The sequence below is a fragment of the Triturus cristatus genome, chromosome 3_1 (assembly GCF_964204655.1).
Source record: "Triturus cristatus chromosome 3_1, aTriCri1.1, whole genome shotgun sequence".
Lineage (NCBI taxonomy): Eukaryota > Metazoa > Chordata > Amphibia > Caudata > Salamandridae > Triturus > Triturus cristatus.
The window spans coordinates 349,301,590-349,315,437 of record NC_140583.1 but is presented as its reverse complement, the minus strand read 5'-3'; the positions used below and the strand labels follow the sequence as shown (position 1 = coordinate 349,315,437).

The 13,848-nt window shown below is 41.8% G+C and overlaps 1 protein-coding gene across 1 annotated transcript in view; it reads right to left on the bottom strand.

Moving 5' to 3' along the window:
- Positions 1–13,848, bottom strand: part of LOC146860243 (uncharacterized) — a 133,727-nt gene that overhangs the window by 54,820 nt on the left and 65,059 nt on the right. Inside the window, exon 3 of the mRNA XM_085646141.1 lies at positions 8,930–8,981. Coding sequence (XP_085502267.1) covers positions 8,930–8,981 — 52 coding nt within the window. The remainder of the gene's footprint in view (positions 1–8,929; positions 8,982–13,848) is intronic.

Genomic DNA, 13,848 nt, shown 5'->3' with positions numbered 1-13,848 from the left:
GTCAGCCACTCGAACCTCCTGAAGTTTTCTTTGGACGTCTTGGCCTGCAATGGGGGATCCACTGCTGCAGGGTCAGGGGTGTTTGAGGAATCTTTTTCTTTCGGGGCCTCCCTTCCTGTGGCTGCAGCAGTTGTTGAAGGGCGAGAGGCTGTTGTATCACAGGAAAGGGTAGTTGTTGGGAAAAAGCCCTGTAGAGTGTGGTTTTCCCTCAGCACCCCAAACAGCTTGACCATGCTGTCATTGTATGTACCGAGGTACTGATCTATGGACTTCTGTAACTTCTTAATCTCCGTGAGGTCTCCATAGGCACCCAGAAGTCTGTCAAGGTAAGCCTGAGCATCATTAGCACCAGTGGCCTCACTTAGGTGGCCCACTGTTACCCTCCCAGCAGGGATCTGTGTCCTTGACATAGCCTGAACTCTTCCACTGCCACCTACATCCTCAGAGAGGATTGTTAATCCTCAACTCTTGAAGTGGAATTGGGAGGCAGGAGATTTTGCTGGCTGTGTTAGGAGCACAGGTTGTTGGGGCAGATGTCAGCACAGATGTTACAACTGGGGTGGGAGATGTGGTTGTGCGCAAGGTGAGACTCACTGTTGACGTCTGCCCAGGCCCACCAAATGGACCAGGTTGGTCCTCCATAGTTACTTCTCCATGATATTATGCATCGCTGAAGGCTTGATCATGGGGTGGAGATAGAGTCTCGGCAGTGTTTTGACTCTGGGCAATTGTTGTGCCAGATCCACCTGTTCAGAGGAAGAGTGCATTGTTATTGTTGTACGTGTGTTTTGTATATCCATATTATCATTAACATAGTGAGTTTAGACCTGTGAAGAACATTAGGGGTCTGGGATAACATTGAGACCTCTCCCCTTTGTGTTTGACTAGTTTAGAGACATTGGGATGCATCCTTTACATGAGGTTGTACTGGCCAGATGTTTTACTGTGCAGATGTGCTTCTGGGAGTAATGAGGGATGGACATGCCATCTCCAAATGACTTTCACAGAGTGTAGGAGCAAAATGTGTATATGTCAAATCCAATTACTAGTTGGTTACAATGAAGGCATATAAACAAGTTGGTTGGCATTGGTACTCACGTGTACTGTGCATTATCATTGGGTCACCACACAAATCATAACAGTTGTGTCACTATGTTGGGTTTATGATATGTGATGCTCACACTTAATATGCTGTCACTCAAGGCTTCATTATTTTCATGTATGGAGACCAGGGAAGATTCAGGCTGAGTAGGCATACGTGTATCTGAACTGAGCATTGTGTGTTGAGTGCTCAGCCCATATAACCTGGGTAGCAATTGAGCCATAGCTGACAAGTGGGTGTGGGCAAACAGCAGTAGTACATTTTGTTTAGTGGTCAAACAACAGAGCCTCATGGGAGATGTAGTCACTCCAGTCTCCCATCCCCCAGACATGTGCAGTGGCTACCTGCATGTTATCTGAGCTTCAACTGGAATATGGCTGACAAGTGAGTATTGGCAAGCAGCAGTAGTGCATCTTGTTTGGTGGTCAAACAACAGGGCCTCATGGGAGCGGTAGTGACTCCAGTCTCCCATCCCACAGACTTGTGCAGTGGCTACCTGCATGTGAACTGAGATTCAGCTGAAAGATGGATGACAAATGAGTGTGAAGGAAGGACTCTAGGGCATCTTGTTTAGTGGATTAACAACAGGGCCTCATGGTACATGTAGTGACTCCAGTCTTCCATCCCCCAGACTTTATCAGTGGCTACTTGCATTTGAGCTGAGCTTCAGCTTGAAGATGGCTTACAAGTGAATATGGAGAAAGGGCACTTGGGAATCTTGTTTAGTGGTCAAACAACAGAGCCTCATGGTAGATGTAATGACTCAAGTCTTCCATCTCTCATGCTAGAGCAGTGGCTACCTGTATGTGAGCTGAGCTTCAGCGGAAAAATGGCTGACAAGTGGGTATGGAGGAAGGGCACTGAGGCATCTTGTTTAGTGTACAGACAACAGGGCCTAATGCATGTTTGTACAGCAGATGGACATTACTATGGCAAGAGCTGTGATGTGTGCATTTAAACATAGATATGTTGTGACAGTTGTTGAGGTGTTACTTACCAGACTCCAATTCCCCAAGTATTTGGTCAAGCCCTCTGAATGCAGAGTGGCACGCACCTTCTCCTCCCAGGGTATGAGTTGTAATGGTGGTGTGGATGGACCGCCGCCAGTCTTCAGTGCTGGAAGGTGGTACCTGGAGACCCTCATCTTTAGGTCATGCCACCTCTCCATGATGTCCTCCTTTGTGTGAACAGTGGTACCAACAACATTCCTCTTGCTGACCCCACATTTCATTTCTTCTATTGAGAGAAGTTTGTTGAAATTGGGATCCAAACATTTGTGGCTCTACTCTTATTTCATTCACCATCACTGCTAACTCGGTCTCTGAAAAACTTGGATTTTTGACAGGTGACATTGCGCAAAAAATACAAACAGTGTGTGACAGAGAAGGAAACAATCAATGTAATCAGACCAAGGAATGACACAAAGTAATAAGCGCATAAAACATGTGTGAAGTGTGTGATGGAATTGTGCTATCAGAGGTGCCTTCTCTACAAATGATATGATGTATCTAGTTATGCTGAAGTGCAGTGACAAAGGATCATGGTCTGGGATGGGATTTGATTTGTACTTTGAATTGTAGCTTTGTCCAATTTGGCAATGGACTTCAGCTGTGGGTTTTTTCAAATCATCCAATGAAGACACTTTGCGACCGCTGTGGTCCATGGGCTAAGCTTAGTAGAGAAAAGGTTGGCCCCAGTAAACAATACTATGAACAAAAGACGTTACACAGGTATTCACAATACATAAAAAGAAATCCATACAATAAGTGACTGAGAGATGTTATTTAATCACACCCTCATCTTTGCAAACATATGAAAAAAACCTTTAGGCTAGTATTGACATTGTGCCCAGAAGTAAGGAAAGGGAGTAAGGGTAAAGTGCGTGAATTTTTGTGAAGGATGAAGTGATATAGACAGAAAAAGTAATTAGTGCAATCCAACGATTCACATTTGGCGTCCAATATATGTGTTATTTCGCCACATGAAGTATTACAATAGTTACTAGCCAAGCCCATGTAATAAAACACAGTAAAAATAGTCTGTTGTTTATAGGCTGGTTAACATAGGAATGTCGATGTTTCGACCTCAGAAAATATGTAGGTTACTGTCAACCTTACAGCAGGGTCATCCTCGGGACTGTGATGAGGGAATAGGGGCACCTAAGATAGAGTAAAAAAGTATTTTTAAAAAAACGAAAGATAGTCATAGTAAAAATTATTGGAAACATTTACTATAGGCCGAAGCTCACAATAGTTACCAAGGAAAGCCTTACACGGAGGGCTGAGACACAAAGGGATCGGGCGAGTGGGCTTAGATAGGAAGCTAGCGTGATAACTCCACCTGCAAAAGTAAGGTGTAGTTTAAACGGCCACCCATCCAAAAATGAAAGATAGGCTGGGTGCCAGCATCTACTGTTCACCCAAATCACAAACGAAAATGAGTGCAGGGGCACTTACATATGACGGAGAAAATCCGGTATATTTCATGGATGCCAGCCATGTTCATCAGCTTGTGTCCACTAGTTAGGAAACCTAGACAAACGAAGGAGTGATTGTCATTTATTAACCAAAGAAAGGGAAGAGTCTAAAAATAGTTAAAGGGTATTAGGGGTATTTTGCACCGGTACATAACATTACCCAAGTTACCTGCTCGGCTCCCAGAAGTGCAACACACGAGGGCACTCGATCTGGGGAGAGAGGGAGATGGTATAAGGACATAACTTATTGGTCCTTAAAGTAAAACAGACGATTGTACGGGTGCGGCAAATTTATAAAACAAAGGAACTCACCGCTCCTCGGTGGTCACGTATCATTCAACTGGTGACGTCGTGCATGAATCTGCAGTATGTTAAAAAGGGCAGGATTAGGTCGTGGCCGCCACCTCCGAACGGAGAATAAAGTCGAATGAGCGTCTCAAATGAAAAAGGAGCGGGATGCTCAAATGTGCTTCCGCAAGTCAGCTGCCAGCTATCACTAAGAAGATTGAGGGAAACGAACCGAACTACCTATGCCGTTTATAAAACGTGTGTGCGTCCCACATCATGGGCAGCACGTAGCTCTCGCAGACGCTGGATGCTGCTGATGCAGTATCACCGCGTTACCGTCCCATGCATGGAAAGGGACAACAGACTCATTTACCTAGTTCAGGGTGCAAAAATACGAGTATGTAGCTAACATTATTGAGTTTATGAACTCAATCAAAATAACCTTGTATATAGGAATGAAACCCGCTATGCAAGTGTAGAATCAGACTTAGAACTAACCCTGGGCGTGACACTACGCTTCGCCCACGTAGTGTACGTAGCGCTGCCTGCTTCGCAGTTTTCGAAGTAGGCGAAGCAGGCGAAGCAGGCTAGCGCTACGCACACCCAGGGCGAAGCGTAGCTGCCTGCCGCCACCACCCGCCTCCCGCCCGCCCTCCGCGGGTGGCACGTAGTGGGGCAACGCGTAGCGTGCGAGTATGCGTATATTTGGGCACACTACGCGCTGCTTCACGTAGCCCCACTACGCCCACTACGCCCAACCTTACTTAGAACATTATACATTTCATAAAAAGGAAAACTTAGAGTATGAAATAAAATACACACATATAGTCATTAATAGGCATTGTAAATACAGTTGGTCTACATAATGAAAGTCACACGTTTGAGCATAGATCAATAAAGCTCATTGCCCATGGAAATCATAACATATGCTCATATATAGGTAAAAACACCACAGACAAATGTCAATATTCAGAGACACATTGCATTTTGCTGTGCAGGCCCCTTATTAGTCAAATGGGGAAGGAATCACATTACTTCACAGCAAGTTGGAAATACATAGTCACACAGGCCAAAACCATTCTCATCATAGATTGTAGTATAAAGGAACCCAACCATTATTGTAATGAGAGGCAAGCTAGTTGAGCATAACTAATAACTAGCGTCTTGTTCATTTAATCCATCATTGATAGAGTCAAAGCGTGTCATCCATTTACCCTCCCTGAGATTTAGGATAGTCCCAATGTTCCCTCCTCTTGGGCCAAGAGTCACTTTCTCCAGCACAATCTATTGAAGTTCCTCAGGTGCGTGTCTTGCAATTTTGAAATGTTCGACAAGCGGTGCCCCCTGGACGTCACACCTTATTCTGCTGCAGTGTTGCAGAATTCTTGCTTTAATTTTTTGCTGGGTTTGTCCCACATAGATGAGCCCACAGGGGCATGTGATATAATAGATCACGTTATTGGTGTTGCAGTTTGTCAATGACTTCAAATCAATGATATGTTGTTTGCATGTGAAACGCTTGGTCTGTATAGTCATCTTGCAAGCTTTGCACTGTCCACATCTAAAGTGTCCTAGTGTTACAGGTAAATTCCAAAGGGTTTGTATGGATGGTATTTCAGGACTTTCAAGGAAAGAGCATGCCACATGGTCCCTGATGCTCTTTGCTTTCTTAAACAAATGCATAGGTGGGGTTGGTTGCTCAATATCCTCCGATATCAGACCCCAATGTTTGTTTATTATCTTCCTGATGGCATTACTCTGGGTACAATATGTTGTCACACAGATCATCCTCTGTGCGCTGTTGTCGCTCCTATCCCGTGACCGCCGTTCTCCATGCCAGGTGATCTGCGACCACTGTGCACCATGCCAGGAAATTTGCGAGCGCTGCAATCCATGACCAGTTCTTTCTGACTGCTGCATTCCATGCCCAGTTATTTCTGACTGCTGCTCTCCATGCCGATGGCTTTCTGACCATCGCAGTGGAGACTAAGCCTGCATGCATCGTAACGCAGCGCAGATCAGTTTGCCGCCTTGGTGGTCAGAATCGGACAGCGGCCACAGTGGTCAGATGGACGGTCCAACCAACATCGTAATCAGCCCCATAGAGTCAAACTAATGCACTTTTTTCTACCCAACGGGAGAGAAACCACCTGTTCCACAATGCAACACCACCAAATGGAAAACCTGCAAATAAAGTGGGCAACCTCCAACAAGAACATCCATGTAAGTATAAAACAGTAGCATCAGTTTGTATGTCAATAACAAACTTAATAAACATTTTTAAAATGTAATTCTTCATATTATTACACTATTTTAAGTCATAATCACAGAAAGGAAAACACTATTTGGCTACACTTACAAGGCAAGAAAGTACAAGTGTGGAAACTATTTGCTGGAAATGTGGTAAATATTACTCTAATGCCTGCTATGGGAGTGACCCTACAAAAGATGATGTTATAGCTAATGTAAGAGACCACACCCACCCAAAATATGACAGAAATAGAAGTAAGGCACATATTGCAAGATATAAGAGAGTCCAGCCCACTAAAAAAATACAAAAGATATACTCCCTAAAGTCCCCAAACACATCATAAGTCTGCTACCAGATATACCCACCTTAAACGCTTAATTGTATGAACTAAAAACCCACCAGTGCCACCCTTCCTGCCCCTAGAAGATGCCAAGATACCCAAATACCTCAACACTTAACAACTACAAATAATGAGGAACCTTCTTCTTACCTGATAATCTAAACAAAATAAAAAGTATCCTTATATTTTCTACAGCAGATAACTTACTAAAACTAAACCAATGTTAAACATGGATGATGGATGGACCTTCAAAATGTGCCCCAAACCACTCACCCGGATACATACCATAGCTGGTAAGTATCAAAACGCAAATATAATATTCATATATGTCCTACTACCTAATGAACAAAGTAGCACTTGCTACAAACTAATTAACTAGATTAAAATTAAAACAAATAACTACTGCCCACATAGAATAATAATAGATTTTAAGCAAGCCAGTTTGAAACGTTGCCCAAACACAGCCATACAAGGCTGTTACTATAATTTTACTCAAAGCATATAGAGACACCTCCAACAATGTGCACTATGTACCGAATATGGATTAAACAGTAAATTTGACTTTGAAATGAAAAATATGATTGCACTAGCCTATGTTCCTGTCACAGAGGTAGCTTTATACTACAATTTACTTATAGTAAGTCACTTTTACAAACATAATGAACACAAACTTAGCACCCTAATGGATTATTTTGAAAACATTTGGCTTGGCAGACTGCACCACTCTGGATAGGGATGCAAACCAAAATTCCACATACCATGGTGGAATGACTGTGACTGCAACATGGCTCCAGATGCCTAAACCAACAGCGCAGTAGAAGCATGGCTCAATGCCGTCTTCCACACTATGCAGAAACCAACTTAAACTCCATCAATTTATAGAGGCCCATCAAAAAGAACAAAGCTACCAAAATCTAACAATGAAACAATCAGTAACCCAAATTAAACCTAAAGTTAGCAAACAAACCAATGAAATGTATGACATGCTACAATGTAAAGTAAAACTGTTTATGAACAACAAAGAAGTATACTACTTAAAGTAAATAGCCAAAACCCTATTATAAATTAAATAATAACCTACAAAAAAACCAACAAATCAAATGCATAATCCAAAGCAGCATGAGAAAAATATTTTATTTCTATACATCAGCCAAAAAATATATAAAACTAACATTTCTAATAAGACTGATGAATAGAAATCTAATGTACATTAATTACATAACACAAAGCTAATCTCACCAGCCTCAAACCTGGAATAACAACTAAAATAAAATTAAAAAATAAATTGCAGCACATAAAATATAACTTATTAAATTGCAATCACATAAAATTCACATAATTCACATTCTTCATAAAATAGAATATTCCCCCCAAATGAAAGAGTTTCAATATTACTTACTGCAGATCCTTCTCTATTCCATCAAAAAGTATAATCAATTAAAAAGGGAAAAATAAATTCCAAAAAGCCACCAAAAATGCAAAAATAAAAGATGTCCGGTAGAGATCTATCAAAACAATCCAAAGTCTTCAAGAACCATAAAAGACTAGAAAAGGTGTTTAAAATAAAAAACCCTTCTGAAAACCCCAAAAGAGAAAAGAAATATCCAAATGACACCTTGGTAAATGAAAACATTTAATACCCGCCCACAAAAAACAGCAACTTCAAACTTAGCATATAAATCACACTTAGGCCTAATTAAGAGTCTGGCAGTCTGAAGACTGCCAGACTCACTGGGGCGCGGCATTGGCGGTCCAGCTACTGCTGACCACCATTGCACCACCGCAGCTGCCAGTGAACCACTGTTCCCTGGTGGTTGTGCAGCGGTCAGGGCGTCAGTAATATGCTGGTGGTGCCTCTGCAGCACAGCCATGCATATTACGAATTTTAGGACCACCAACGGTTTCATGGATGCCTTTACTCCATGAAAAGGCTGGAGGTCCTGAAACACAGGGGGCTTATAGGGCAACCTGTAGCCCATTTGCATTGGGGCATAACATGTGCCTCCCTGTATGCATGAACCCCAGTTCATGCACGGCATGGACTTTACAGTCCATGCCATGCAGGAACCTTTTCGATTCTCCCATTGCGGTGCCCATTTTCAGAACCAGTGCCCAAAAAAGCCCACCAGACAAAAAAAAAAACGTGTAATCTGGCGGGCAGTTGACACATGTGTTTGGCAGTATCGGATGAGAAAACTGGCGTGGCGGTCCGCTCCCGCACCGCCAAACTCATATTCAGGTCCTTAATCAACACAAAGCACATAACGTAACATCATATATCACATAATACAACGATACGTTACTAACAAACTCTATGTAAACTAAGCCCAAAACACTAATGAATAAAACTACAGTAAGTATGACTAAATCTACCAAAAGCCCCAAAACAATTCCATACTTATAATGAGCAAGTACCCTCTGCATCCCTCTACCCTCAAAACCTTAAAAAAATTTTTTTTAAAAAGGTCTTACCTGTTCTGACGAGCAGCAGCACCTTCCCGTGACTTAGTTCCAGGAAAATTGACTAAAAATGAGACAATATGAGACAAAAAGACTACAAAATGAAAATGAACAGTTACAAAACAAGTCCGCTAAGTGAAACCCATAGAAAACAATGTGAATTTAATGTATTTTTTAAAAAAATGTATAAATAATATAATGCATTTAAAAAAGGTCTCCTAAAAAATTTCAATTGTAAATAAAATTATACTATAAAAATATATTTTTTAATATATATTAAAAAGGTATTGTAAAATCTATTTACAGGAAAATATTTGAAACAACTGTATTAATGTTTACAATTAAATATAACAGAAAGGATAACATTGGAGACAAATGTACAACACACAAAATGGTTGAAATATAATTTACATGTTTTATATAATAATATAATTCTATTAAAATATTGTTTATATGTTGCTACGAAAATGTTTTTGTATAAGTACAAGTTTATATGTAATATATGTAAATATATATGTTAAAAATATGAAGAGATATAAATAAAAATTAAATACTGTATATAAAAAATACAAACAACTCCTATGTGAACCATGTTTCAGAAGATCTTGGATACTAATTAAATTATATTAACAACTCCTACTTCATACAAAACCATTTTAACAAAGGTATTAGACCTAAAAGGGTTAGATTTATTATTCTGTTTACTAATACTATTTCTACTTCAATCTAAACCATTTGGGGGATGGTGCTAAATAATAAAGGTGTTGAATTTACTATTCACACTCAAATATAAACCATTTTGGGGAAGGTGTTGGATACTATAGGGGTTACATTTTTTATTCCCACTCCAAATTAAACCTTTGGGGAAGGTGTTAGACAGTAAAGGAATTTTATTTACTGCTCCCACTCAATCAAAACCATATCATATATGGTCCTGGACAGTAAAAGGGTTACATCCACTATACATTCTCCATAGTCAAACATAATCCTTTTTTTTCTTAAAATAAATAAAAACATTAATTATACCATGCTGTTACCAAATAAAAAGCTCTATATATTTAACATTAAACATTAACCCATTAAACAATTGTTTATGTTTTTAAACATAGTGAAATACACATACTATTGATTAATATGACATACTAATCAATAAAATAAAATTATACATAAAAGAAGTGGTAAAATCATAAAATATTTTAACATTATATATAAAATATGTTTAAAATTTGAAATAATTAAAAAATATTTTCAGTAAAAAAAATATATAAATGATAATCCCATTTTCTCATTTTATAGCAAATAAATACATATTGAGGGCTAATTACGATGTCGGTCATAAAGCCTCTGACCTCTGGTCGGAGGCTTTCCGACCGACATTGTAGGTTTAAACTCTGGCCGCTGTATTACAATGACGGCGGTCAGAGCTTAAACCGGTTGGAGAATCTGACTTGGTTCTGACGGATTCAAGGACCCCATCAGCTAGTTGGAAAGGTCTCATAATCCCTTAAAGACGGCATTTCCGCAGTCAGGATTATGATGGCAGTTTTGGACGGCAGTTCCATGTTGGCCTTGCCGACATGGAACTACTATCGGAAAGTATCTTTGGGGGCCCTTAGCAGGACCCTCTTCCACCCAGGCCCTCCACATGTGATCCGGGGGTATCTATGGTCTCGCCCTTCACATCCTTGCATCGTGTGGCAGACAGGCACCATGCAGTGTCTGCTACATATAAAATATAAATTTGAATATCAATTTTCATAACTGTGTTAACTTTCATACATATTGATTACAATTTCATAACACAAATGTATCATTTGAAATGTTATTTAGAAATGTATTATAATATTAACATTTGAAATAGAACGTTTTTATAGACAACCTTTTGATAATAATAATAATAATACTTTTTTAAATTTTGTTGTTGTTAAAATAACAACATTTAAGAATGTATTTAACCCCTTCTGTGCCCATGACGAGATGGTCTCGTCATGGAGCACAGTCGCGCTGTGCCCATGACGAGACCATCTCGTCATGACACCCACCCACGGGGGAAGCGCTGGCGCTTCCCCCGTGAGTGGTCGATCTTTTTTTTTTAACTGGGAAGGCAGGGGAAGACTTTCCCCTGCCTCCCCCTGCCCCCCTCCCCCCTCCCCCACGTCATCAATGACGTCAGCGCACGAGGCGCGCTGACGTCATTGGAGGTGTCCCCTTTGCTCTCCGAGGCGCAGGAAGCCATTTGCTTCCTGCGCTTCAGAGAGTAAATGTGAGTTTTGGGGCTGGAGAGGGGGGATTTTAGCGATCGGTGGGTGCTGCTAGCGTGGGAGGGTGGGGGGCAAAATACAGTAAGACAGAGGGGTTGCAAAGTGCCCAGATTGATTTTATTTGCATCCAAATACACCAGCATCACAGAGTTTGCCAGTGAAGTGGTACTTTCGTTTTCTCGTCTAACTTTGAACAGCATTGTTGTTCCCAGGGGGGGCGAAATAAAGTAAGACAGAGGGGTTGCAAAGTGGCCAGATTGATTTTATTTGCATCCAAGCACACCAGCATCACAGAGTTTGCCAGTGAAGTGCTACTTTCGTTTTCTCGTCTTCCTTTGAACAGTATTGTTGTTCCCAGGGGGGGCGAAATAAAGTAAGACAGAGGGGTTGCAAAGTGGCCAGATTGTTTTTTTTTATTTTACATCCAAATACACCAGCATCACAGAGTTTGCCAGTGAAGTGCTACTTTCGTTTTCTCGTCTTCCTTTGAACAGCATTGTTGTTCCCAGGGGGGGCGAAATAAAGTAAGACATAGGGGTTGCAAAGTGGCCAGATTGATTTTATTTACATCCAAATACACCAGCATTACAGAGTTTGCTAGTGAAGCGCTACTTTTGTTTTTCTCTTCTTTCTTTGAACAGCATTGTTGTTCCCAGGGGGTGTGAAATAAAGTAAGACTGAGGGGTTGCAAAGTGGCCAGATTGTTTTTTTTTATTTTACATCCAAATACACCAGCATCACAGAGTTTGCCAGTGAAGTGCTACTTTCGTTTTCTCGTCTTCCTTTGAACAGCATTGTTGTTCCCAGGGGGGGGCAAAATAAAGTAAGACATAGGGGTTGCAAAGTGGCCAGATTGCTTTTATTTACATCCAAATACACCAGCATCACAGAGTTTGCCAGTGAAGCGCTACTTTCGTTTTCTCTTCTTTCTTTGAACAGCATTGTTGTTTCCAGGGGGGGGCAAAATAAAGTAAGACAGAGGGGTTGCAAAGTGGCTAGATTGTTTTTTTACATCCAAATACACCAGCATCACAGAGTTTGCCAGTGAAGTGCTACTTTCGTTTTCTCGTCTTCCTTTGAACAGCATTGTTGTTTCCAGGGTGGGAGAGTGTACCATTCCTGGAGGTACTGCAATACCTGGTTGATGGGTGAATTGGAAAACACAATGTGCACCATGGCTCTGTGTTTATGGATGTGGTCTACCATACTGCTTATGTTTTGTAAGGATGTAAGCAATGGACAGTGAAACGGTTCCCTTCAGGGCCCTCTAGTCATGTCCATAACTTTTCAGGTGAAACCACTCGCTGATTTCTGAATAGTTAGTGAGAGATCGTTTAGGTAACCATGTTGTTTCTGCTTACATTTCACATGCTTTGCATTCCCAATGAGTGGTTGCTTTTTTTAGGCAGCATATTACTCTTATCAAGTGCATAATTTGAATTGAGCCACATCCAAGTGTTTATAGCGGGCACAATTAGGTTACAGCTGAAGGCAGTGCGAGTTTCAGTGGGCAAGTATGGTGTTCAGTGGGGATGTGGCACTATGGCCAGAGCTGTGGAATTTGGAACTGGGGAACCGGGTTCCGCATTCATGACCAGTACACCACACCACTGTACTGAGGGAGCACATTCCCATGCTAGACCGTAGAAGGCCCCACTAGACCTTAGAAGGCTTGATGTCTTAGCACAAGCAGGTGTACCCTAGTGGTGTCAATTGTGGGTTAACCTTGAAGGCCTGTGCACCACAATCCATACTGAAGTCCATCTCAAATTTCCCACCTCCCAGCGTTCCCCTGGGTCTCCCGGTAAAAATGGTGCCTCACTTGTGTGGGAGGCCCAAGTACCCGCGACAGACAAGGGCCCAAAACGTAGTGAGGTGACATCAAAATTGCCTATCTCAAAACCACCTGGTTTTGCAAGGGGGGACCACTGGGTTTTTGGCTCGGTGCTCGGCGGCCATCTAGGGAAACCTACCAAACCCATACATTTCTGAAAACTAGACACCCGGGGGCTTCCAGGGAGGTATGGCTTAGCTGGATCCCCCAACGTTTCCTTACCCAGAATCCCCTGCAAACCTCAATTTTAGCTGAACAAATCACTTTTTTCATACATTTTTGTGTGGGAAAGTTGTGGCATCACCGGGCTCCCTCAAATTTCCCACCTCCCAGCATTCCCCTGGGTCTCCCGGTAAAAATGGTGCCTCACTTGTGTGGGAGGCCCAAGTACCCGCAACAGGCAAGGGCCCAAAACATAGTGAGGTGACATCAAAATTGCCCATCTCAAAACCACCTGGTTTTGCAAGGGAGGTCACCTGGGATTTTGGCCCGGTGCTCGGCGGCCATCTAGGGAAACCTACCAAACCCATACATTTCTGAAAACTAGACACCCGGGGGCTTCCAGGGAGGTATAGCTTGCGTGGATCCCCCAACGTTTTCTTACCCAGAATCCCCTGCAAACCTCCATTTTAGCTGAAAAAATCACCTTTTTCACACATTTTTGTGTGGGAAAGTTGTGGCATCACTGGGCTCACTCAAATTTCCCACCTCCCAGCGTTCCCCTGGGTCTCCCGGTAAAAATGGGGCCTCACTTGTGTGGGAGGCCCAAGTACCCGCGACAGGCAAGGACCCAAAACGTAGTGAGGTGACATCAAAATTGCCTATCTCAAAACCAC